The 25,660-nt window shown below is 53.0% G+C and overlaps 1 protein-coding gene across 1 annotated transcript in view; it reads left to right on the top strand.

The window, feature by feature from the left end:
* The first annotated feature begins 1,478 nt into the window (after positions 1-1,478).
* The window catches only part of RAB11FIP3 (RAB11 family interacting protein 3), a 70,176-nt gene continuing 45,994 nt past the window's right edge, over positions 1,479-25,660 (top strand). Inside the window, exons 1-2 of the mRNA XM_079321067.1 lie at positions 1,479-2,379; positions 16,746-16,839. Coding sequence (XP_079177193.1) covers positions 1,834-2,379; positions 16,746-16,839 — 640 coding nt within the window. The 5' untranslated portion in view covers positions 1,479-1,833. The remainder of the gene's footprint in view (positions 2,380-16,745; positions 16,840-25,660) is intronic.

The raw sequence follows: 25,660 nt of genomic DNA on the forward strand, positions 1-25,660 counted from the left end.
TGCATGAGCACCAGTGCCCTGCCCAGCAGACTGGTCCTGATGGTCCAAACTGGGCCCCGAGGGAGGGGGGAGAGCCACTGCTCCCACTGCCAGAGCCTGGTGTGGCTCCAGCCCTTGGCTCTGTGGTGCCCCAGTGCTCCAGGCCCATGGGGCTTGGGGTCCTGCCAGCTCCTCAGCCCCAGTGGCTCTGGGAAGGTGTTTCCAGCAGCAGAGGTGCTGGGGAGGTGCTGGGGGTAAGATTCAGCCCCTCAGAGGGATGGGGATGTGGGGCTTGGGCTGGGATCTGGCTGCTGTCCTTTGGGCTCCTGGGATTTGGCTCCAGGCACAGTGTTGCTCTTCCTGGGTACAGGATGTGTTTTCTCCCAGAGAAGGGATTTTGTGTGATGTGTGTTGGCTTTTCTGCCCAGCTGCAGCCTTGTCTGTGACCTGCATCCCTGTTCTGGGAGGCTCCATGGGTTTCACAGTTCACCCATGACCAGGCACTGTCAGGGCTGTGCTGGCTCTGTGGCCAGCCCAGGGAGAGGCAGCTGAGCCAGGGGAAGGACAGAGCTCCTTGGCATGGCCTGGAGCTGCAGGAACCCATCCAGAGCTGCCATTCACAGCACCAGGCTGGCACCTTGTTCCCTGCCACTCCCACCACCCCTGGCTGCCTGAGCTGTCTGGGAAGCAGGAATTGTATTGCCCAGGGAATGGTTTGTGCAGGTGGCAGCTGTGCTTCCCCTGTGGGACTGACAGAGGAGCCCCTTCTGCCCTGCTCACTTTGGGAATGGATGTGACGAGGATTTGGAGCAGAGGTTTCCATCCTTCCCAGCACTGGGCTGACTGCACAGGGGTGACATCCTCTCTGTCTCGGGGGACACATTGTGGCCCAACCAGGCTGATCCTGGGCAGTGGCACTGGGACCAGGGATGCTCTTGCTCATCAAGTTTGCTGTTAATTATACCCGGGGGCTGTAATTCCACCTGCTGGGCAGCTCATGGGTGTGTTAGCGGGGTCATCCTGGCGCTCCAGCAGAAACTGCAGGTGCACCGAGCCTGCAGGCTGTGGGCCCTAAACACGGCATTAATTAACTCATTAATGTGGTCCCAGCGATGTCCCAGTGCTCAGTTCCCCCCTGGAGCAGCCCCACTGGGGCTGGGGGTCCTGGAGCAGGGCTCATCTCACTGGAGGGATTTGGGGTTCCGCTGCACAGTTCATACCCAAAGGGATTTGGGGTTCCGCTGCACAGTTCATACCTGGAGCAGCTGGGTGATCCCGTCTCACGGTTCCACAGGGGTTTGGGGTCCCGGACACGGCTTCTCAGCAGGGGGATTTGGGGCTGCCCATTCATTGTGCTCCCGCTCCCACGTGCTCGCGCTCCGCTGGCCCCGCCCCTCCCCGCCGGCCCCGCCCCCGCCGCGCGCGAGCCGGGAGGGGGCGCGGCCTCGCACGGGCTCGCGCCGCGGAGGGGCGGGGCGAACCGCACCGGCAGGCGAGTGACGTCACCGCCCCGGCTACTGCGGCGGCGGCCGGGCTGGATCTGCCGGTTCTCCGCGGGCGGCCCCGAGCGGCGGGCGGGCGGCGCGGTTGTTTCTCGGTGCCGCCGCCGCCTCCCCCATCCCCCGGTCCCGGGCAGGACCCGCGGCCCCGGCGCTCGGAGCCGCCGCTCCCCGGGCGGGGCGGGACCGGCGGGGCCGCCCCCGGTATCGGCGGGCGGGGCCGGCGCTCCTCGCACAAAGCCGTGAGTGCCGCGGGGAGCGCACCGGCACCGGCACCGCCCCGATGTGAGCGGGGCATGGCCGCGGGGCATGGCCCGGGGCGGGCGGCGGCGGGCGCGCGGCGCCGGTGGTGAAGATGGAGCCGCGTCCGCCTGGGACCGAGCCCCCGCTGCCCCGGGGGCCGGGACCGGGCCCCGAGCCGGAGCCGGAGCTGGAACCGGAGCCGGCCTTGCAACGGGAACCGGAGCCGCAGCTGGAACCGGAGCCGGTGCTGGCCTTGCAACGGGAACCGGAGCCGCAGCTGGACCTGGAACCAGAGCTGGAGCCGGAACCGGAGGTGGACCTAGAACCGGAGCTGGAACAGGAGCTAGAACCAGAACCGGACCTGGACCTAGAACCGGAGCTGGAACAGGATCTGGAACCAGAACCTGAGCCGGACCAGGATCTGGAACCGGAGCCGGAGCTGGATGTGGAGCTGTGGGCGCTTGAGGCCAGCGCTCCCGGCGCGGGGCCGCCGCCCTGGTGCCCGGGGGAGGCCGCGGGCAGCCCGGGCCCCGCCGAGCCCCCGCCGGAGGAGGAGCCGCGCCTCCGCCCGGTCTTCGACGCCCTGGACCGCGACGGCGATGGCTTCGTGCGCGTGGAGGAGTTCGTGCAGTTCGCCACGGCCTACGGCGCCGAGCAGGTGAGCACCGGGACCGGCACCGCACCTGCCACCGGCGCTGGCTCGGGCCGGGCCCCGCGGGTGCCGGTGGCTCCTGCCCGGGTGAGCGGCAGTGTCCCCAAGGGCAGCGCTGGCCCGGGCAGGGCACGCGTGGCTCGGCAGGATCCGCAGCTGCCGGCGGCTCTTTGTTCCCCATCGCTGCCGCCCCGGGGTTCGGGCACATCGCCCCGGCTGCTCCGTGTCCCCCGTGCCGGCTCCCTGTGCCCGCGGGTCACCTCCAGAACGGGGAGCATCCCTGCCGTGGCTGGGGGCTGGAACCGGGTGATCCTGAAGCGCCTTTCCAGCCCATACCTGGTTCCCTGCTGCCCCGCTTATCGCGGTTTGACAGCCTGAAGGAGTATTTTTCCCCCCTTTCTGCTCTTTGTGCCCTGGCGAGCCGCTGTTCCTGCCGCAGATCAGAGGCGATGTAATTTGAGGCTGCCTGGGCTGACCCAAAATGGAGCAAGCTCCGGCAGCGCTCACCAGGGATGGAGGTGGGCTTGTTGGTGTTCCATGCATTGGCCTGGGCTGGCATCGCCACTAGGAAAAGAAGATTTTTTTTTTTAAGGCGTGCAGGTATTGCTGTGGAGTTGCCCTGTGCCTGCCCGGATCTGCTCTCCTCTCCATCCGTGGCTGCTGCGCGGGTATTTAAGTGCCATGACAAAGCAAATCGTGTGTGAAGGAGGCTTTTGGTGGAGGAGGGCTTTTTATCCCTGTCCTCGTGCTAGAAACACCTCTCAAAGATCAAACAAAGGTATTTATTTTAGAAAAAAAGCCCTGCGAAGTGGAGGCAGGGAACTTCTTTGTGTTGCTGATGGGGCACTGTGTGTGCAGAGGGTCTCAAGGTGTGAGCACAGGTACCTCGGCTGCTCCTGCCTGTGCCAGGACAGAGGCTTTATTCCTGAATTCCCAAATCCTCTGTTCTGCCCTCTCCCTGTGCTGTCCCCAGCAGAGGCAGCAGGAGCAGACGGTGGCTCCTGGTCCTCCTTGCCTGGGTGTCCCCCGGCGTGGAGCAGCCCAAGGACGTGGGAATGGGGACAGGGACAGGAGGTGGCGTGTGCGTGGCAGGGGACGTGGCAGGTGGCTCTGGGTGTGCAGCTCAGCCCAGCGTGGGGATGGTGCCAGAGCTCCAGAGGGGCCTCACTGAGCCTGGGAAACACTCTGAGCTTGGCCTGGGGACTGGCTGTGGCTGATCAGGTCACCCCAAAGCTCGGGGGGATTCCTGGAGGTTTTGGATTCTGTGTGTGTGTGTATCCATTTGGGAAGGGCTCCCTGTTCTGTCCTGCTGAGCACAGCTCGTGCTGCCTGTGCTGCCATAACTGATGCTTTGGAAACCCATCTCTCTCCAGGCAGGGGCTGGTACAGGCAGCTCCTGGCATGCAGGACAGCTGGCTGCTGGTGCAGCACCCTGGGGAGGCTGGTGTGCAATGCCTGAGCCAGCAGCCCCTGGGCAGTCCAGGGCACTGGCAGAGGAGGAATGGTGATGCCTGTGTGTGCAAGGACTTGGTGTGAGTCTGCAGCTTGGAAAAGACCAGGGCACGCTGAGGGAGGAGGAGAAGGGCTTGGGGATTGGTCTGTAAGCTCCTGGCAGATCATGGAACACAATATCCTGGATGGGAAGGGTCCCACAAGAATCATCCAGTCCTGCTCCTGTCCCTGCAGAGAACCCCAGCAATCCCATCCTGTGATCCCTGCCCCAACACTCCTGGAGCTCTGGCAGCCTCGGGGCTGTGCCATTCCCAGCACCCTCGGGGGAAGAACCTTTCCCAAAATCCAGCCTAACCCCCTGATGTATGGAGTAATAAAGGCAGGAGTTCTGGGGAAGTTCCTTGACCTATTTTGTGTGAAGCAGCTGGGACTTTTGGAAAACAGATCCAGCTCAGGTGGAAGTTAAAGGGGAGGAACATCCCCAGTGGGTTGAACAGTGTTAAGGTGACTCAATGAGACCCTCAAGGTGTAAATAGAGGTTGTGCCACAACCAGAACTGGGCTGCTGTGAGAGAGGGGTCGGGGTTTGATGGCTTGCTGGACAACCACAAAGTTGATGAGAAACAAATTCCAGCCCTCCTGCTGGAGGTACCTGCTTCCTTTTTCCCCCCCCCTCCCACCCCCAGGGGTGGAACAAATGGCTATATTTAATCACAACAAGCAGCTGATTCCTGAAGCTGGGGAGGGCTGAAGGGTTAAGGGGAGCCTGTGTGTGTGTGTGTGTGTGTATCCACATGGATGAGGAGCTGGAGAGCAGCAAGTGTTGTCTTTAGGCTCAGTCAAACACCAGAGGCATTCATGGGCTGCTGAGTGAGCGCTGTCAGCTCGTTTGGCTGCAGCAATTATTAGCTAAATGTCACAGGGAAGGCACCAGCTGGCGTTCATTCTATAAACACCATGGGATTGTGGATTTCTGCTTGGATGAATTGAGTATTTTTCTCTCCATGGGGATAAAAAAATGGGATTGGGACAGGGTTTTGCTTAAGCAGCTTGGGGTGTTGGAGGGCTGGCTGGGAGAGCTCTGTGGTTTGGTGCTGGCACGGGGAAGAGATGAAGGCCAGGATAAAGGCAGTTTGTTCTGATCTGCAGTGATAACAGGGCTTGAGGCTCTTGCCAGAACCTTCATCTTCAAAGGGCTGATGGGAGGATGGTGCTGGGGGTGACCTGAACCAGGCTGGCCTTGGGATGGTCCTGCCACAGCCTCTCCCAGGAGAGTGTTTGTCCAGCATGGATTGTTTGCCACTTGAAAGGCTCCCATGGATTTACAAACAAGATGTGGGACACAAAGGTCTTGAGGACAGCTTGACTGTTCATCCAAAACCCCTGGACTGCTCCCAGAGCACCTGAGAGGCAGCTGCCAGGGTTGTTGTGTTGTTATTGCCTCCTTCCTCCCCCTTCTCCCTGCATTTCTCTGGGATCTGCTGCTCCCTGCAGCCACTGGCTGGGACAGAAGGCTGGACTAAAATTGCCTTAAATAGCGAGCAGGGATGTGGGGACACACTTGATGTCACTTTTTTTGTCACCTTGTAAAGCAGGAGGATTGTGTCTTGCACAGAATCTAAGGCCATTGTGCAACTGGTTTTGGTTCAAATTTTTATTTCACAATTTATTTTTACACGTCTTGCCTGCTGTATCCTTGCATTGTGGCTGTCTGGCTGAGGTCAAAAATCTCCCTGGATTTATTTCCAGCAGGCCCAGAGGAGAATGAATTGTTTGTAAGGCTGAGGACAAGCGTCCTGCTGGCACCTTGGGTTGTTTTTCTTTTTTTTTGTTTTGATCTAACAGACAATTGGAGAAGGAAAAGCCTCTTGCACCACATGATCTCACTGCCTTGGCTCAATTAAGAGAAATCCCAGAGTTTGTCAAACTCAATTCCAAAGGCTCCTGTTCCAAGGGATCTTCAGCCTTTTTTTTCCCCTCTTGATGATCAGTTTTAGCTTTATTTCAGTGGGATTTGTTTTGCTTTCTTTAACATTTCCATCCCTCAATACCTGTCCTGTCACCACATCAGTTCATCCTCAGCTGAGGTCTCCATATTCAGCTTTTAACTTTCCCTCTGGGGCTGTTTTCTGAAGGGTTTTATCAGGTTTGTTGTACTTTTCCCAGCACTTTCTCAGCCTCTTGGAATGGGGTGCCCAGCCTGAGCTGAGAGCTGCAGGGATCACTCCAGACAGCAGCAGCAGAGAATCCTGGAGTTGGTTTTTATTTTTGAGCAAACCAATCTGAAAATCTGGCAGTGAGTTTGTGTAATGAAGTCTGGGGAGTGTCAAACTGCAGCTTTTCAGTGGTTACCCCCCTGTGGGAATGCCAGGCTGGATTTTGCTGCTCCCCTTGGGGGTGTGAGCCTGGATCCAGCATCCTCCTCCTCCCATCTCCCTTGGCAATGCTGACATTGCCTCTGCTTTGGGATCTGCTCCCTCTTCCCCTTGCTTTTCTCCCACCTCCTAGTGAAATCTAATGATCTCTGTCATGAGGAAACCCCAATTCTATTTTTTTTTTTCATTTTCTGATGCTTCACTGTTAACAGAGGAAATGCTGGTTTCATGGAGAGATTTCTAAAATTATCTATGATGGTTTCACAGGCGAGTGAGGCTTCAATTGCCTCCAGCTGTGCTGCTGCTGCACCTTCCAGAGGTTTAATTGCTGTTTAACTCCATAGAATGTCCTGCCTTGGAAGGATCATGGAGCCCAGCTCCTGAGCTTGGTTCCTGCTGTGGGTGGCAGTGGGCATGCTCTGGGTGTGCAGGAGGTGCCCTGTGTGCTTTGGAACAGCAGCAAATCTCAAATATTTTGCTTGCTTTGAGCAAGGGCCCAGTTTTCCCTCTAAAGAAAACCATGGCAGGGAATTTGTGGGTTTTGGGAGATTGGGTGGGAGCCCTTTCCTTGCCTCCTCCCTCCCTCTTCAAAGGGCTTTTACCACCATCAATAAATAACAGGTCTCTGTGCTCCAGGAGCTCCAAGACAGGAGTTTTTCTTTCTCCCTCAGTGAGGAAAACGCTTCCAAGCCAACATATTTTGTGTAATTTTGGGCGAGGTGGTGACTGGTTTGCAAATTCCATTTTCAGCTCACTTGATTCACTTATAAATATCCCAAAAGACTCCAAGGAGGAGATAATTCCTGTGCTCCCAGGTTTTCTCAGCTGCCCCTGCTCGGGTTTTTTAAGCTCCTGGGCATGGAGGAGAGGGCTGGGAGCAGATCAGAGCTCTGTGCTGATGTGTTTGTGGCTGGGATCAGATGGATGGATGGCTGATCCCAGTGGGATGGAGCCTGGCAGGGCTGTGAATGCTCAAAGGCAGGGTTTGTCTGCCTGGGCTGGGAGGAGGGTGCTGGTGGTAATTTTATCCCAGCTACCAGTTTATTAAATCAACCTTTTCATCCTGCCTTGCTCCTTCAGGTTGAGAGTGCTGTGAATGCAGAGTGGGAGGTGGATTTTTGGGAGAGGGGCTCTGAATAAGGCCTGGAGGGACAGGACACAGGGAATGTTTCCCTACTGGGCTGGATGGGATACTGGGCAGGAATTGTTTCCTGGGAGGGTGGGAGCCCTGGCACAGGGCCAGAATATCTCCATAATATCCAATGTTCTCCTTTCTGCTCAAACCCATTCCCCCTTGTCCTGTCACTCTCTGCCTATAAAAGTCATTCTCCCTCTCTTTGTATAAACACTGAGAGAAGAAAGGTGGATTCATGAGAAGCTTCCTCTCAGGGGCAGGGTATTTCCAATTAAAATTGGATTGGGGTCATCATAATTAACTGATTGGAGTGTGATGGAGCCCCAGATCACAGGGCTCATTCTGAGCTGCTCTTGCCTGCAGAGCCCTCTCCCCAAGCATTCCCAAGCTCTGATCCCATTATGTAACTCAGCCCAGACAGTAATTGATAATCATTACAATTCCCACAGAATTCCTCCCCACTTTATTCCTGTTATTTCATTTGCTGCTCATTGTCAGGGGAATGATCTTCCTGGAACCCAGGGGCTTTGAAGTTTTAATTCCTGCCTTTGGAATTTTGCAAAACAAATAACTTCCCTTTAGCCTCAGCCTGCTTGGGCAGGGAGAGCTGCTTCTGCTGGGCCACCCTCTGTGTCCCCTCTGCCATGGCAGCAACCTGTTTCCAGCTCTGGCAGTGAACCATGGCTTGTTTCTCCCTGTTCCTCATGCCTGCCTCCATCTTTTCCTAATTCCTGGCCTGGCAGCCTGGGCAGGTGCTGCTGGGCCCTGGGGAGCAGTGCTGGCCTTTCCCTCTGTACAAATTCAGGCACCCGTGGAAAATGGAGGTACAAAGCTGCCAGACTGGTTGTGCTGGGCTGAGAATCAGGGGAGCATTGGGGCTGGAAAGGACCTCTGGGATCACTGAGTCCAGCTGTCCCAGCTCTGCCAAGGCCACCACTGAAACGTGTCCCCAAGTGCCACATCCATGTGACTTTTAAATGCTCCAGGGATGGGGACTCCACCAGTGCTCTGGGCACCCTGTGCCAGGGCCTGTCCACCCTCCCAGGGAACAATTCCTGCCCAATATCCCATCCATCCCTGCCCTCTGGCAGTGGGAGCCATTCCCTGTGTCCTGTCCCTCCATCCCTTGTCCCCAGTCCCTCTGCAGCTCTCCTGGAGCCCCTTTATGACCTGGAAGGGGCTCTGAGGTGTCCCTGGAGCCTTCTCTTCTCCAGGTGAGCACCCCCAGCTCTCCTGGCCTGGCTCCAGAGGGGCTCCAGCCCTTGGAGCATCTCCCTGGCTCCTCTGGAATGACTCCAGCTCCATCTCCTGATGTTGGAGGCCCTTGATGTGCTTGGTAGCAGGAAAACACCTCCAGGCTGACCTAAATCAGGACATGGAGGCACTGCATTCCTGATTTTGGTCAGGATTTTTCCCCTCTCTAGAGAGAAAACTGCTCTTAAAGCAGGGAATTGTGGAGGCTGATGTGGAAAGAGATTCCAGTTGCTGGAACCATCCAGCTCCTTGCAGTGTGAGAGCAAATCCCCTTTTCCTAGGGATGCCAGTGGCTAAGCTGCCTTTGCTCCCTGTTAGCACATCCTGTTGAAGCTGGAGCACTCAGGGACAGGGGCATTGGATGGGAATTTGTGTGCTGGCTGAAATGACATTAATTGCTGAGCTCCTTTGTGTGTCCTGGTGTGTCCCAGCTCCCTGTGGCATGGTGGCAGCTCTGGGGATGTCCTGTGGAGCTGTCAGTGTCCCAGGGGTGGGCACAGCTTTGTTCCAGGCTGAATATCCCTCTGTTTGACAGCAGCCTGGGAGTGCCCCCGTTTATTTATTGTTAATAACACATTGTAGTTTTGCAGATCTGATCACCCTCTGAGGTTTTCACCACTGCCTTTGCCTGGGGAAGGATGGAGAGGCAGCTGTTGCCTCCCTTTTGCCTGGCCACATTCTTTATTTTTTCCAGGGGAGTGGCTGTTCTTCACCCTGCTCACTGTGTGTGTGTGAGGAGTTTACAGCTGGGGGAAAAAAACCCAAAATTTGGATATCCTTGTGGAATTTTTTTCCTGTGCTTGCTAAATGGATGCAACAACCAGCTAATCCTCTCCTGGCTGCTTGGAACTCTGAGACTCCTGTCCTGGCAGGAGCACAGCAGAGGGAAGGTTTGTGGAGCCTTCCCTGAAAGGTCCAGGGGGAATTTTGGGAGCTTTGGTTTTGAGCAGGGGAGTGCTGGAGGTCTTGGTGTGGAACAGGATGGTTCTTGGTGTGCACCAGGGAATCCTCTTGCACTCTGAGCTGTACCTCCAGGCTGTGTGGAGCATCCATCCTGTTCTGGCATGGTGGGGTGGCTGAGTGTGGTGGTGTGGCCAGAAATGTGAATTCTGTCACATTCTATCTGTTAAACCAGGTGGGGCAGTGATTCTTTATCTCCTGGCACACACCATCTGCTAATGGGCATCTTTAAACCAGCTGGGACAACCATCTTTGTCTTTCCCACAACCCATCCTCCCTCCAGGAAGATATCATCTGTTAATGGGCCATTCAGTCCCAGTGCATGACTGATAAAATTACATCATCCCACAGGGAGATGCTCCAGCCAGGGGAGGAGCCAAGCATTTCCTACCCAGATAAAAACTGAGATTTTGGACAGCAAGTTACCTGTTTTTCCACTGGATTCCAGAGGAAAACCAGACCTTTCCACATCATCCCTGGACCTTCAGAGGAAACTGCACCTTCTCCAGGAGCACTGCTCCAGCTAAACCACATCAGCCACTGCAGGAGGATGCAGCCACCACTGAATGGGACTGATACCAACACCCTGACTGACTGACAGGGTGTCAGCTTGGATTCTGACTCTGTCAGGGATGGGATTGTTCTTTGTAATACTGTATTTCTATTTTGATTTTCCCAGTAAAGAGATGTTGTTCCTCATTCCCATCTGGCAGACACCTGTCCTTCAGACCAAGGCAGGTGGCTGCAGGAGGGCAGCTGGTGGCACAGGCAGGGCACAGAGGAGTCCCCTGTGCAGGGCCTTGGCTGCCAGCCTGGCAGAGCCATGGAGCAGTTCCAGGCTTCCCAGCCTGGAGGGTGCTCAGGAGCATTGGTGGTGATCCCTTCATGCCCAGTGCTCACAATTCCTGGGATCCTGGGCTTCCCAAACTGTGCATGGCATCCCAGCCCCTTCTGCCTGCTCCAGGAGTTTTCCTGGGGAGGTTGAGTGTACCAGGCCAGGGGCAGGATTTAATCTGGGGTGTGCCTAGAGGTTTTGCACTTGGAGGGGAGCACAGGGAAGCAAACAGCACAGTCCTGGATTTCTAAGGCTGGACAGCCTCTGTAAGCAAACAGCCCCATCACACACACACCTGGCTTTGCTGCAGGGCACTGTGCACAGTGCCACACCAGGCAAAACATCCAGCACCTGAAAAATGCCCAATCCTTGGTGTCTGACCTCCTGGTGTGTTTTATTGTGTTGCTTTTGCTTTTTTTCAGTTCGGATCGGCTCCGTGTCCCTGTTGTGCAGGACACACCCGGGGTGGCTCAGTGCTGGCACTTGGCTCTTCCCCCAGGCAGCTCCATCCTCCTGCTTTATCTGAGCAGTCACCAGGCACTAAACCTTTGTTCTTTCCTGCTTTAACCCGGCCTCCTGCCACCAAGCAGCGTTTGGAAGGGTGAGAACAGGTTTCCCTTGTCATCAGCAGAACAAAAGCTAGAAACAAAAGCTTGGAGGGTGGAGGAAGAGCCCTCTTCAAGTTCATTAAACAAATAAATGTTTGGAGTAGAGCATCGTGTCTGCTGAAGCCTTTGAGCACTTAGGGAGCGACAGGAAACCTGGAACACTCGAGACAAACAAATAAATTTGGATTAAAACCACCCCAGCGTAACTTATATTCCTGTTAATGTTTCCAAACATCCTTGAAGTTGTTTGTTTAAATACGTTTTTATGCTTCAGTGGCAACAATTGAGGGATAATTTGGAAATGTCACACTTGGCATTTGAGAACACACTTAAATACCACAACTGGAGGCTCCTGAAGCCCTGGTGAGCACAGAGGTGTTCCTGCCTCCAGACATGCTTGGAGCTGCTGGGGCTGGTCCAAAATGTCCTGTACAGACCAGAGGGATTTCCACCAGCAGGTGAAATACCCCAAAATTCCAAATGTGAGTGATGCAGCTCCATGCTCTGCACCAGGCTGGATCTGTTTGTCCTGGGTTTTTTTGTGGGTGGGGGCAGGAAGGATGTGGGTCCTCTGTTCTTTTTTGGCTGCCAGCTCTTTAAAACATATTCTGGCTTTTTTTTTTTTTTAATTTTTTTTTTCTGCTTCCTGGTGAATTTTGAGTGTTTGAAGGAAAGTCTTTTCCTGAGGAAGGGATCTGGTCCTTAGCACCAGCAGAAGGAGCCTGGTGACCTCAGGAGGGGGTTTAGGAAGCTTTTCTCTTGGATTAATGGGAAAAGGAGGATTTGTTAGGAAAGTGGGTGTATTAAATGGCAGGATCTGTCTTCCCCTTGGGAACCTGCTCAGTTTGTTCCTTCTCTGTGTTGGTTTGTGGGTGATTCCTCTGCTTTTAATACTTGCAGGTTTATGCTTACAGTAATTATTCCTCTTTATTCCTCCTAAATACAGGGGTTGTGCTTACTCACAACTGGCCAGGGCTGCTCCCTGGAATGAGATCCACCCCTCGGGGGTGTTCTAAAGGTGCCTTAATTAGGTGTAATTGCAGCAGAATAGAAACCTGCTTTGGGGTTCTGAGTGCTGTGTGGAGTGCCAGCTCCTTCAGCAGGTTGGGGAGTCAGAGCCTATAACAGGGCTGGAGCCAGAATAATCCCAAATTCTCGTCCTGCCCCTCAGCCTGGCTGTGCTGGAGCACAGAACTGCAGGGCTGGGAATGGTGTTCCTGGTTCTGGGATACTCAAGTTCTGTTATCAGCATTTAAAAATATTACACATTTTTCTTTGGAAGGATTGGTGTAGCCCTGAGAGGCAGGGTGGGTTTTTAGGGACAAATGAGTATTTTGGTTTATCCCTTTGTGTTAGGCAGGGTAGAGGTGCTGCACCACCTTTGTGGAGCCATGGAGGTTTTATCCAGCATGTTCTCACTTGGATAAATTGCTGTGGCCACTCCAGGCCACACACCTGGCTGAGCAGAGAGGAGAGCAGCTGCTCTGAGCCCTCCCTGCACTTTTTATTGCCAAAATTCCCTCAGTTTGGCACTTCTGCCAATGGGGTGCTGATCCTTGTCCCTGCAGGGTTCAGGGATTGTCTCACTCCCAATATTGCTTCCCCCAAAGACAAAGGATGTTCAGAGCAGATCTGGGCTTCTGGCAGTCAGGGCAGAGTAATTAAAGTTACATGAGAAGTACTTGGATTTTCATGTCCTGTCTCAGTCAAGCAGGAGACCCAGGATTCCTTTTTTTCCTCCTTTTATTCCTCTTTTCCTCCTTTTTTTCATCTTTTTTTTTTTTCTTCCTTTTTTCCTCCTTTTTTTTCTAGCTTTTTTTCCCCTCTTTTTTTTTTCTCCCTTTTCCCCTCCTTTTTTTCCTCCCATTTCCCCCCTCCTTTTTTCCCCCTTCCTTTTTCCTCTCCCTTTTTCCTCCATTTTTCACCCCCTTTTCCCACCTTTTTTTCCCACCTTTCCTTTCACCTTGGCTGATGGCAGCAGGTGTGAGGCTCCAGGAGTTCCTGCTGGGTGCTGCAGCCCATTGCTCAGGTGTTTGGGGGTCTTTATCAGGAATATTCATTCCTCCTCCATTGGATTTGCTGCAGTCTGTGTAGATTAGAGCAGCCCTGAGAGCTGGATTTACTTCCTTTTCCTTTTCCTCCTAAACAGGGAGTTCACAGCTGGGGAATCCTTCACCTCTGTGGGAGCCTTGCAGTGCAGGGCTGCCAACCTTTGTGTGAGTTTGGGTTTGGAGGTGTCACTGTTGGACTCTGCTGAGCTGCATCAAAGCCAGGAAACTTTCTGTGCTGTGAGGAGCCCCATGGCATCATCACACTGTGGGGATCTGGGGGGTGTTGGCACCAAAATCTTTGTGTTTTGGAAGGTGAAACACCCTGGGGTGTGCAGAGGTCTTGGATCAGGGGGTGTGGGAGCTGCAAGGAGCTGTGGTGTGGTGTTGAGGTGCCCTCCTTGTCCCCATCTGCTCCCTGTCCTTTTGCAGGAGGAATCCCTTGTTCTGGCACTGTCCCTGGCACAGGGGTGACCAGAGCCCTTGGCACGTGTCCCCCCAGCTGTGCTCAGCCCCAGGCAGCCTGCCTGCCTTCAAGCAGTTTAAACCTCTCACTTTCCACCAGGATTTATTCAGCTACTTAAACCACCTCATCCTCTTTCACTCTTTAATGCTCAGCTCCAAGGAGGGTTTGTAACCAGCCACAGACACACACACAGGAAGGAAAATCTTTAAGTATTTCTTGCTGGCCAGGAGCAGGACTGTGGCTTCTATCTCGTGGGTTTAGCTCGGTGCTCAGTTTGGTGGAGTGTTCCTGTTTGGGGTTGTGCCAGCAGGAGTGTGGTGGGAGCTGCTGTGCTCAGGCTCCAGCTAAAACCACCAAATCTGTGACTTCAGAACTGCTCACATTTACTGGATGAATCTAAAGCAGTTTGAGCCACAATGCTGGTGGTTTTCCCAGATGCTCTGATAAGGTACTGGGTTTAGTCCAGTTGTCAAAGTGAAGAATGAAGAAAATTATCCCAGGCTGCTCCAGCCCCATCCACCCTGGCCTTGGGCACTGCCAGGGATCCAGGGGCAGCCACAGCTGCTCTGGGCACCCTGTGCCAGGGCCTGCCCACCCTCCCAGGGAACAATTCCTTCTTAATGTCCAACCTAATCCTGTCCTTCTGCCAGTGGGAGCCATTCCCTGTGTCCTGTCCCTCCATCCCTTGTCCCCAGTCCCTCTCCAGCTCCCCTGGAGCCCCTTTATGCCTGGAAGGGGCTCTGAGGTGTCCCTGGAGCCTTCTCTTCTCCAGGTGAGCACCCCCAGCTCTCCCAGGTGTTTGGGGGTGCAGCTCCATTGCTGGGTGATGCCTGGTGAGAGCAGCAGTCCAGGGGCTGTGGGGACCAGGCAGGCATAGCAAATATTCTTGTTTTCTGTCCTGTGGGTTCTTCAGAGTGTCAGCAGCCACTCACACTCACCCTGGTGGTGGTGTCTCAACTGGCAGTGGTGATTGTAAGCCTGAACAGCACATACAGGCAGGTTTGGATCAGCACAGACACTGCCACAGCCTCAAACCTCTTCACCATGTGCCTTTTGTTGTTTGTGTCCATAATGTCTGGGTTGGGGAGTTTTCAGAACCATTTCCCCTCATTTCCCCCTGCCCACAGCCCAATATGAAGCAGAAACTTCCCTGGCTGCCCCCAGAGCATGGGCTGGGTGAGGTGCCCTGCTGAGGCTCTGAATCCCTCCTGAGGAGCTGAAAATCACAGAAACTGGTATTTGGAGTGTGTCATGCTCATCCCTTATCAAGCCTGGTTAAATGTCACTTGCCTTTCTGTTATCTCTGTACACAGATAACAAATGAAGCAGCAGCTTTTGAACTCCAGGCAGCTGCCAGATGCATTCATTGGAACAGACACATTCCTACAAGTTGTTTTTATTAGTCTAAAATACCTTTGTTTAACATACAAGAAACCTGACTCACCCAAGATGATGAGTGCCATGTGAGTTTAGGAGGTCTGGCTGCCAAAAAAAATGCTCTAGAAAAATGGAGAAGGTGCTTGTGTTGTCTTCTCCCATTCACAGAATCTCAGATTAGCTTGGAAAAGAGCTCTGAGATTGAGTGCAGCCTGTGAGCCATCCCCAGCCCAGAGCACTGAGTGCCTCATCCAGGCTTTCCTGGGACACCTCCAGGGATGGGAACTCCAAACCTCTCTGGGCAGCCCCTTCCAGTGCCTGGCCACCCTTTCTGGGAAGAAACTCCTGCTGCTGTCTGAGCTGGAGTCAGCTGGCAGGTGGGCAGGGCTGTGCCTTGGGGGATTTGGGTTTCCTCCAGAGGCACAGCCTGGAATTCAGTGACAGGACCTGAGGGAATGGCAGGAGCTGTACCAGGGGGGTTTAGGTTGGATCTCAGGAAAGGTTCTTCCCCCAGAGGGTGCTGAGGCTGCCAGAGCTCCAGGAGAGTTTGGGCAGGGATCACAGGGTGGGATTGTTGGGGTGTCTGTGCCAGGGCTTGGGCTGGATGATTCTTGTGGGCCCCTTCCCACTCAGGATATTCTGATTCCATGGTTTGATGGTCTCAGCCCTGTGGGTTTCTCCATGCCAGTGGAATTTTTGCTGCTCCTGTGGACATGTGGGATGACCAAAGCACATGGACACATGGGTGAACAGCTCTAAGTGTGCTGTGTTTGTGATTTTCCTATAGAAACACACACCTGACTTTCAGAAAACCATAAAGAGCTCAAACCAAGCCCCCAGTGCTGCTGCAGGGTGAGCAGGCAGCTCTGAGCTCCACACCTGGGCTGGAGGCTGTGTCTCCTTTGACACCTGAGGATTCCTTCTGTGAAAGGAGAGGTTTGGTGATTCACCAGCTCCTTCCCCAAGAACAAACTGAAACCCCAGTGAGTCAAAGAGCTGCAGAAATCCAGCCCTGAAGACTCCTTCCTGTGCATCAAGGGGAGGAGGAGGATGTGTGTGGCAGGGTGAGGCAGCTTTGGGGTATGGAGCTCACCCTGCAATTCCTCTCTCACCTCCCCAGCTTGCTCCTGGCATTGTTCCTCAGCTGAAGCACATGGTGCAAAAATACACAAAGGTGCCTCAAAAGCTCTTAAACAAAGGAGAAATGTCTGGTTGTCTGAGCTTGAGAAGCACCTGGTGTAAAGGATTTTCTGCTCATGTCTGGAACCAAAGGCACCTTTTTGAGACACTTTGGGCTCTGTGGTTTTGCCCTGTTTCACTGTGAAGATGCCAGAGCATCCTCAGAGTGCCCCTTGCTCTGTGTGTGTGCTGCTCCAGCACCCCCATCCCAACCCTGCCCAGCTGATGTGATTCCCAACCCCCCAGGCATTGTCTAATTGGGAAAATGTTTCAATTATAGGGCCTAAATTTGTAACATGGAGCAGTTCATTATCACTGAATCCCCTTAATTGGGCCCTCCTACCAGGCAGCCTATTACAGTTTCCCAATTAAGGCAGGACCTCTTTAAAAACTCATAAAAATAAACAAATCCCTGGCAAAGCAGGCTCATGTTGCAGGAGCCACTGCCCAAAATGCTGCTTCAAGGCTAAGCAATAGTTTCAACACCAATCAAGTCCTAATTAACTCCTTTGTACTGATTACTCATTCACTTCAAGGAGAACAGACACAGTTTGGGGTCAGCTCAAGAAATTCACTGTTACTTGTTTAAGTTTTTCTGATAAAGAGGAAGAAGTTGGTTACAAGGTGTTTCTGTGCTGTTTCCTGCAAGGATTCCATCAGTAATGCTGCTTTTTTTGGTTGTAGGTAAAGGACCTAACAAAATACCTGGATCCCAGTGGATTGGGAGTTATCAGCTTTGAAGATTTCCACCGGGGGATCAGAGCCATCAGAAATGGAGGTGAGTTCCTGCTGTGCTGTGAGTGAGGATGGGGGCAGAATAAATTTAACTTGAGCTGAGAAGCTGCTTGGGGAAAACCATCTGGGTTTGGTTTTCTGAGAGTTACTGCTCTGTGCTGGGTGGGGGGGAAGGGGAGAGGTTGTGGGCATTTAATAAGGGTTGAAAAAGGTGCTGCAGCGGTGGTGATGGTGGTTCCATGTTTTGTTGTTTATCAGGAAAGTTCCTTCCTGTAAAGAAATGTCACTGGGAAATCCCTGCCATGGAAAGGGACTCCTTCCACTGGAATGGAAATCACCATGCATTTACTAATTTATTAATGAATTTACCATTTATAACCTCACTTTGGAGTGAGGTTATTGAGGTTATCCTGTTTGGAGGATCAATGTGCTGAGATGGTTTTTAGCAAGCAGCACATTAAACCAGAAGTTGGAACTCCCTGAGTAGAGTCAGGATGATCAAACAGGCCAGTGCCAGTCCCCACGTGGCTCCTGGGGGCTTTTTGCATGTTCTTCCAGAGCAGTAGCTTGGTGAAATGTGAAATATTTTTCTGGCTGCAGAAAAAGGTGTTGTTTTGTCAGTTTGGGATTTCTCTCAGAGGGTCATTTTGGGCCAGGCATGTTGTTATGGGCAGGGTGTGAGAAATCTGGGAGGCTCCCTGCTGAGTTGCTGGAGTTCTGAAATGTGAATTATCATCCTTGCACAATAGTCAGCTCTGCTCAGAGATGCTTATCTGGGATTTCAGCCCTGCTCAGTGTGGCCCTGCTGCCAGCCCTGCACACTGAGTGTGCTGTAAGGGTGGGAATGAACCATCCTTCCCATACAGACTGTGCTCTCCAGCAAAAACCCCTCAAAGCAAGGTTTTCTCCTGTTCTGCCACTTGTCCATCCCTCCTCCTCCTCCCCAGTCCCACCCCCACTTTATTTATTTATTTACCATGAGATTTGGGAGTCAGAGCAGCTGTGGCTGCCCCTGGATCCCTGGCAGTGTCCAAGGCCAGGCTGGACAGGGTTTGGAGCAGCCTGGGGCAGTAGAAGGTGTTGGGGTTGGAATGGGACGAGCTTTGAGCTCCCAAACCACTCCAGGATTATTTGAGATCAGCACTGCAGTGTTTTGTGGCAGCTCCCAAGTTTCCTGGTATAGCCTGACCAGTTCCCAGCTGCCAGGAAGCAGGAGGAACTGCAGCACACTATTAATTTGTAATAAATTGCCATTGGAGTAGAGCATTTGTGAAAGCCCAGGCTTGTGTTTCTCCTCAATAATTCATCACTTTGGTATTGTGTTCTATTAATTGAATGGGAAAAGCAGATCCAGGCAAAGCTTTTAGGGTCTCTATTTATTAAATTTGAAAGAGATTGATATGTGTTTATTACAGTGGTTAGGAAGGGCTGAGCTCTCTAACAAGATGTGGCATTAAATGGTTATAAAAGGAGCCCAGGGCAGGGAGCAGAGGAGATTCTTGGAGTCTCCCAGCTGAGCATTGCTCACATTGAAGGGATCTGAAGGATTTGCTGCTGCTCTTGAGACAGTCAATATTGATCATCCCTTTGTAACCAAAGCAGAGGTCATGCTGCTGATGGGTGTCCCTTTTAACATGGTTTGTTAATTAGCCAGGACTATTTTTAGCCAGGGAATGCTCTGTTGGATTTCTTGGTGCTCTGTAATTCTTGGGTCACTCACAGAATTGAGAGCTGGTGTCAGCTTGGACCTTTTGGTGTGTGTGTTAATGCAGGGTTTATTTCTGAGGATGTCCCACTCTTCTCTCCCTCTCTCTCTCTCTCTGGAGAATTCCCTTTGGAGAGCAGCTGGATTTACCTGGAGCCTGGCAAACTGGAGGTGCAGTTACAAGCCCAGCCACATTTCCTCCATCAGCTGCTTTTTGTGTCCATTTGGCCTTGACATGCAGGATGCTCCCTGTGCCTGGGGCATGTCCCAGGCTGAGGAACAGGCTGGTCCAGGGCTCCTGGTGCTGGCTCTGCCTCCAGCATGGAGCAAGAGCCACTGAAGCTCTCACACAGAGCCCCAGGGCCAGCTCTGCACTGCCATGGGCCAGCTCTGGTAGTGGCTGAGCTCTGTTCTCGGGCCTGGGGACTGTGGGGACAGAAATGCTGCTGGGACAGGTTCAGCTCCCTGTGTCTGCTGTGTCCCAGCCCTTCCTGCTCCTGGTATCCCCTGGTCCTTCCCTGCCCCACAAGGAGTGGCTTCCCTGCTTTTAAAATCCATGTGAATGGTGCCTGAGTGACTGGCCAGTGTGCACAGCAGAGGGGGAAATGTGGATCCAGCACTGGCAGCATGTCAAGAGGCATAAATAACTCTGAAAAGTGGAATTTTATAGCCCTGGATTGTAAAACTTGAGAAACTGATAATGGAAGGAAAGCAGTAATGAAGTATGATGCTTAAAAAACGTGGTTTTTGAGGCCTGGATAATTCTCAGCCAGAGGAAGACCTGGTGCATCTGGCTGCCATCAGTGAGATCCAAGGGAAAAGAAACAGGGAGCCTGTGACTGCTGCAACCATCACAGTGAGGAGCTGAGCTCATGCAGGATCTCCTCAGGGACACACTGCAAGCAGGGACTGCATCCCAGCCCCTTGGGAAACTCAGCCTGTTTGTGTGGCAAGGAGCTGCCCTGGGGTGGGCTCTGCAATCACAAGCAAGGAGCAGCTCGGCTCCTCTGTGTCCTGGTGCAGGAACAGCTGGTGGCAAGCAGGAAGGATGGGCTGGATCAGCCACAGCTGGATGCAGGCACACAGCCAGGCTGTGCTCACCAGCACAGTCCTTCCCTTGTCAAGGTATTAAAACCTGTCAAGCTTCAGACACCTGGTTTTTCTGTAGGGGTCTGAGCACTCAGCAGGACAAACTGAACATCTCTGTGCTCACACTGCAACTCACAAGGATTAGGAACAAGCTGTGTCATTCACACACATCCTCAGAGCTAAAACATCTGTAACATCTGTCTAGGAGGGAGCAGCCCTCTGGGAAGGGGCTCTGGGAGATGCCCCTGCACACAGGGGGATTGCTGGAGGTGTCAGCCAGAGTAGGGACCTCTGTGCCAGGCAGGGAAAGGTGCATTCCTGGAGCTGCCAGCCTCATCCACCCCTTCTGATCCCTGAACAAAGGGGCCCCTGTGCACTGAGAACAGACAGTGCACCCACTGAGGGAGGGATGGGTGTGTCCAGGAGCTCAGGGGAGGGCCTGAGGATGGAAATAGTCGCATCTCTTTTTTTTTATTATTGTTTATTTTTTAATTGCTTCAAGTAAAAGCCCTTTGGATTTGGGAATGTGGAAAATCCAGCTAGAGCCAGCACCCAAACCTGGAAGCTCTAAGAGAATTCCTGTTTGCAAGGAGGGAGACCTGGGAGACCCCAGCTTTGGAGGAGCTGGATCAGGAACCCACTGTGCCAGAGGAAAGATATTCCAGGGGCTGAGTAAGAGGCTTGGAGCAGGAGGAGCATCTTCAGTTCCCCAGAGGCATTTCCAAATGCTGGCTGGAGGGAAAAGTGTGGAGCTGGGAAGCTGGAGCAGACAGGGCAGGATGCTGAATAGCAAATCCAGGGCTGGAGGGTCAGGCTGTGGCTCTGAGCCTGTGTGGGAGCATCACACCGTTCCTAATTGGAACTGGCAGCAGTGGGAATTGCCATGGGGATGAGCCTTTGTGGGGCTGCAGCTCTGCCATCCCAGCAGCATCCCTGGGAGGATCTCAGGGGGCATTTCCAGGGTTTCTGCAGCCTTGTCAAAGGTTGGTGAGCTCCTGGAAGCTGAGTGTCAGCTGGGAATCAGGAAAATCATATCCAGCCCTTCTCCAAATGAAGGATGTGAGTGTTGGACCTTAAAGGCTTAGAGCCAGGAGGGAGCTGCACATCAGCTCCCAAAGCCAGGTCTGGGGGGTTATTCCAGGCTGGGTTCCACATTCCCTGCTCCCCCTGCTCTGGCTCTTGGCAGTGCCTCTGTTCTCCCATCCCAGGAGCATCCCTGGGAGGATCTCAGGGGGCATTTCCAGGATTTCTGCAGCTGTGTCAGTGGTTGGTCAGCTGGGAATGTCCTGAGAGGAATCAGGAAAATCCTATCCAGCGCTTCTCCAAATGAAGGATTGTGAGTGTTGGACCTTAAAGCTTAGAGCCAGGACCAGAATCAGGTCTGAGGGGTTATCCCACGTGCAGGCTGGGCTCCACATTCCCTGCTCCCACTGCTCTGGCTCTGGTGGTGCCTCTGCATCTGCCAGGGCTCAGATGCCACCTGGGAGCCACTCAGAGCCACTGCTGGGCAGCACGTGGTGGCTGGGATGGGCTGGCTGTCCTGGTGACCTGGATCCTGCTGGCTCCATGGGGCATTCCAAGGGGTTGGATATCCTGTCAGGTAACCCCTGTTTGCTTTCTGTGGAGGCTCTTTCCCCCCTTCTGTAGGATCTGCATTGCAGATGGCTTTTGCTACGCCCAGGGATAATTCCAGAAGCCAAAGCCTGCATTCCCTTCCTCTCCCAGCCCCGTGGTTGTTTCTGGGGCTGGCTGTGTGCATCCCCAGCTCTCTGCCCCACCTGGCTGCTGGAAATGCAGTGCATTTGCAACAGGCCACTGCTGACACCCCAGTGCTCCTCTCAGCAGGGCTGGCCAGGCCCTAGTGAATATTGCAGGCTTTTGCTTTTTGAAAGGAAAGCCTTGCCCAAGGCTCAGCAGATGGAAGCAGAGCTCGTGTGCACGTTTGACTAAACTGGGTGAGTATCTGGCACCGGTTTGAGCTCTTCCCACGGATCTGCTGAGCCCTGGATTCATGCAGCACTGCTGCAGTGGGGACCTGCCTGCTGCTGCCTGCTCCCAACCCTGGGGAAACCATCATCCACAGGGACACAGCTCCTTGGATGGCTGAAGGTAGGACAGATGCCTCTTTGTGTACAGCTGGCATGCAGGGAATGGGGGCTGCTGTGAATGGGAAATCAAGATTGATTCACCAGCGAGAATAAAACCCAAATTGCTCTCATTATGTCTTCTGCTTTTTTTTTTTGCCTTTGCATCTTGCTCTGCTCTGGCAGATCCATATGGATGTGCTGTACATATTGCTGGTGGGGATAAGGACTTTAGGAAGATGAGTGTTAATTCTGCCCCTGAAAGGAGTGGAGATTTAAATGGCTCTTTAAAATTTATATGGATACTTGAAAAAAATATAATCCCCGTGCTGTTCTTGGGAGCTCAGGGTTCTGCTCATCTCTGTGGTGCAGGAGGATGATTGTAGCACCAGGATTGTGCTTGTCAAGTTTGGGGTCCACGTGCTTGTCTGTGCCCCGTTCTGGGGCAGGGACAGGAGCAGCAAGGAATTCTTGGAATTAATTTGGATTTTTTTTCGCTTGAAATAGTGGTGCTTAGAGGGTTGTATTGGAAACCACTGGGCCTGCCCATAAAAATGTGTGAGGGCTTTGCTGGGCTTCTTTAGCCTGGAGAGAAGGAGGCTCAGGGGGAACCTTCTGGCTCTGCACAACTCCCTGACAGGAGGGGACAGCCAGGGGAGATTGGGCTCTGCTCCAGGGAACAGGGACAGGATGAGGGGAAATAGCCTGAAGCTGTGCCAGGGGAGATTCAGGCTGGACATCAGGAGGAATTTCCTCATGGAAAAGGTGGCCAGGCATTGGAGGGGGCTGCCTAGGTGGGTGTTGTAGTCCCCATCCCTGGAGGAGTCCAAGGAAAGCCTGGATATGGCACTCAGGGCTCTGGGCTGGTGACAAGGTGGGCACTGGGCACAGATTGGACATGATGGTCTCACAGGTCTTTCCTGACTCAATGAATCTGGGATTCTGCTGAGTCTGTGTAATTCTGTGCTCACAGGGAATGGGGAATTAGGAGCGTGAGGGATGGAGCTGAGCTGCTTTGGGGGTGCTCTGTGGTCACAATGACCTGGGGTCTGTCTCCATCCCTCTCCTGAGGAGGTTTGGGTGTATCCAGGGCACAGAGATGCCTCTGTAGGGAGCTGATCCCATGTGTGGAGATGCAAACAGCAGGAGAACTGAGCAGGAGTGAATCCAGCCCAGCTGGAGGCTGTTCCAGGGAAGAGAAGGACACAGGTACAGCCCCAGGGCAGGGACATTGAGCTGGGTGCTTCTTTCCTCCAGCACCAGAAAAATCCCTCTTCTGCTCCCAGGAGCCCCACAGTGCTCCTGTGTGTGGAGAACTTTCTCCCCAGCTGTGCAGCCCCAGATTCAGCAGATCCTGGCTGCAGACTCTTCCCCATGGCAGTGGGAGCAGGGAGGTTGGATGAGCAGGGATCATTTTTTGTTCCCCTTGGAAGCTGGGGCTGTTGCTGGGAGAGAGGAGCCATAGAGCAGCCAGGAGTGGGACCACAGATCACACTGTTCTCAAGCTCTCTTAAATCACTGTTGCTGCTATAATACAGACATAGAATCATTTAGGATGGAAAAATCCTTTAGAATAATTGAATCCAACCATTAATGCACTCTACCTAATACCAATGTACTCAATAGCAATATACTACAGCATTTATACAATAGCAGTGTAGCAATAACAATATACTCAATATAATAATCTAATAACATTGGATGCTGATGGGGGGGGGGGGCACTTGTGGCTCAGCTGAGCAGTTTTTTTTCCCAGCCATTTCTCTTTTGATTTCCATAACCACTTGTTTGTATTGAACTGATCAAAGTGGCAGCTGGGTGAAGGGTGACAGGGGAGGAGAGGCTGCTCTGCTCCGGGTGCTCCATGGCTGAGAGGGAGCTGTGCTTCCCAAAAGCAGCCTGGCAGATGACATACTGCATTGACCTACTTTTGGGAGAGGCACTGAAGTGTTGGAGAGCTGTGTCTGTAGGCAGCTCTGGGATGAGAACAGCAAGGAATTGCTCAAACATGCTGCTGGAAATCTGCTGTGAGGGCTCCAGGCTCTGGAGGACAGGGAATGGGAGACTGGCATGGGAATCTCTGCCCCTCTGAGAATTCCTTCTCTAGGAATGTCTCCACCTTTATGAATTCCTGCTTTGGAGCAGGAATATACCGGTATAAATATACCAATATACCTGAGAAATCTGGCTGTTTCCAGTCATTGTCGTGGAGTGGAACAAGTCTGAAATGCACCCTGAGTCTGAGGGAATTCTGGTTCAAAGCTGGGATTAAAGCTGGGATCAAACCCCCAAAAAATCACTGTTGGTTCAGCATCCTTTGGGAGGGAAAAGCATGGCTGTGTAGCCAGATATCTTGGAAATCAAAGCTAATTCCAGAGTGCAGAGACTTCCATGTGTCTTGAAGTGAAGGAAACCTGTGATGGCTTTTTGACCCACCTGATAAAGACAAATCTGATGCCCAAAAGAAAGCAAAATTTTCTGGGAAAGGAGGATAAAACCCACTGCAGGGACTAGCTGTTTTCCCAGGAATATGAAAATAGGGAGCAGTACTTTATTGGAGCAGCTCTTAGCATGCTCTTCTGTGGAGATGATGACTACAGAGAAAACAGAGGCAGGTTCTGTTAAATAACATTTCTCCTCTCCCATCTGCTGCCTCAGTTTCTCCATTGCAGGATTCCCTTTCTGGGCCCTGTGTTTTCCTCCACATCTGGTGCTGGCAATGCTTTTGGGAGCCGGGCTCGCCTGTGGTTTGGGAGTGCGTGGGAGGAGGCTGGGCTGGGCTGGGTTTGGCTGGGCTGGGCTGGGCTGGGCTGGTGGCTCCACGTGGGTGTGGGGGGTATTTGTGTCTTGTTTCCTGCCTGTTGTGCTGTCTCAGGTTGGGGTGTTAGTCCAGGGTGAGGGGATGTCAGTGCTTGGGTCAGCCTGGGAAGGTGGGGAATGTGTCCTTCCTCCCCAGCAGGAGCAGCAGCACAGGCATCAGGAGATGCCTGCCCCAGCTTGGGTGGAGGAAGGTGGAGCCCAGCACCCTGCAGAGCTGCCAGCTCCTTTCTCCTGAGGAATCCAGTCAATCCGGAGTTATTAACAAAGGGATAATTACTCACCTAGGATCTGTGCTCCTCTCTGCCCTGCTCTGTCACAGCCTGGGGGCTGGTGACTGCTCTGGGTGACATGACACCCCTGTGACACTCTGGCAGGTTGATGTTTTTCTCCTGTCTCTTTGCACAGGAGAGGCTGCATGTGATGTGGATTTCCTGGGAAATCAGTGCTGATTGTGGGTGGGTGAGCAGCAGGTTCCAGTGGGTATCCACACACTGGGAAAATACAATTTTCCCAATTCTCTGGTGTTCTGGCTGAGCACAGCTCACATTATCTCACTCCCATTCTGCTCCTCCTGGCCTGGTCCAGGTGTTCCTCAATGTCTTTCTCCTTCATGATTGTCTTTTCCAGGCTCTTACAGTCCAAACTGCTCTTGTAAATCACTGGGCAGTTTATTCCTTCTTAGAACAGGAAGGACACCTGCTAACGAGGCAATAGGAATTTTTATTAATGCAGTTAATAATTATAGAGAGATGATGTGACAGCTTCTAATAAAAATACCCCTGATGAGAAGCTGGGCAATGCCTTGTTTGGATCTCATTTCTGTGTTTGGAATTGATGATCTTGGAGGTTTTCTCCAACCTCAGCAATTCTGTTTGTTACCCCTCAGCCCCTCAGTGCCTTCCTCGTACTCTGGATTGAAAAGGTCCAATTTCTCCCTGTGTTCCTTCCCCTGCAGGTGAGTGGTCAGGCACAAATAATGGCTGGAAAAAGGATCAAAACACAATTTTACAGGATCCCCCTCATGATGTTGTTTTATTTTGGGTGGTGTTTCCTATCCAGAAGCCAGTTGGAGCAAAAGCACTTTAAAGAATGCATCTCCCTTCTCCTTCAGTGACAAGTGGGACATGGTTTGGCTCTGTTTCCAAGGGATTTTCTGGCAATGTTGG

The sequence above is a fragment of the Erithacus rubecula genome, assembly GCF_903797595.1.
Source record: "Erithacus rubecula genome assembly, chromosome: 17".
Taxonomy (NCBI): domain Eukaryota; kingdom Metazoa; phylum Chordata; class Aves; order Passeriformes; family Muscicapidae; genus Erithacus; species Erithacus rubecula.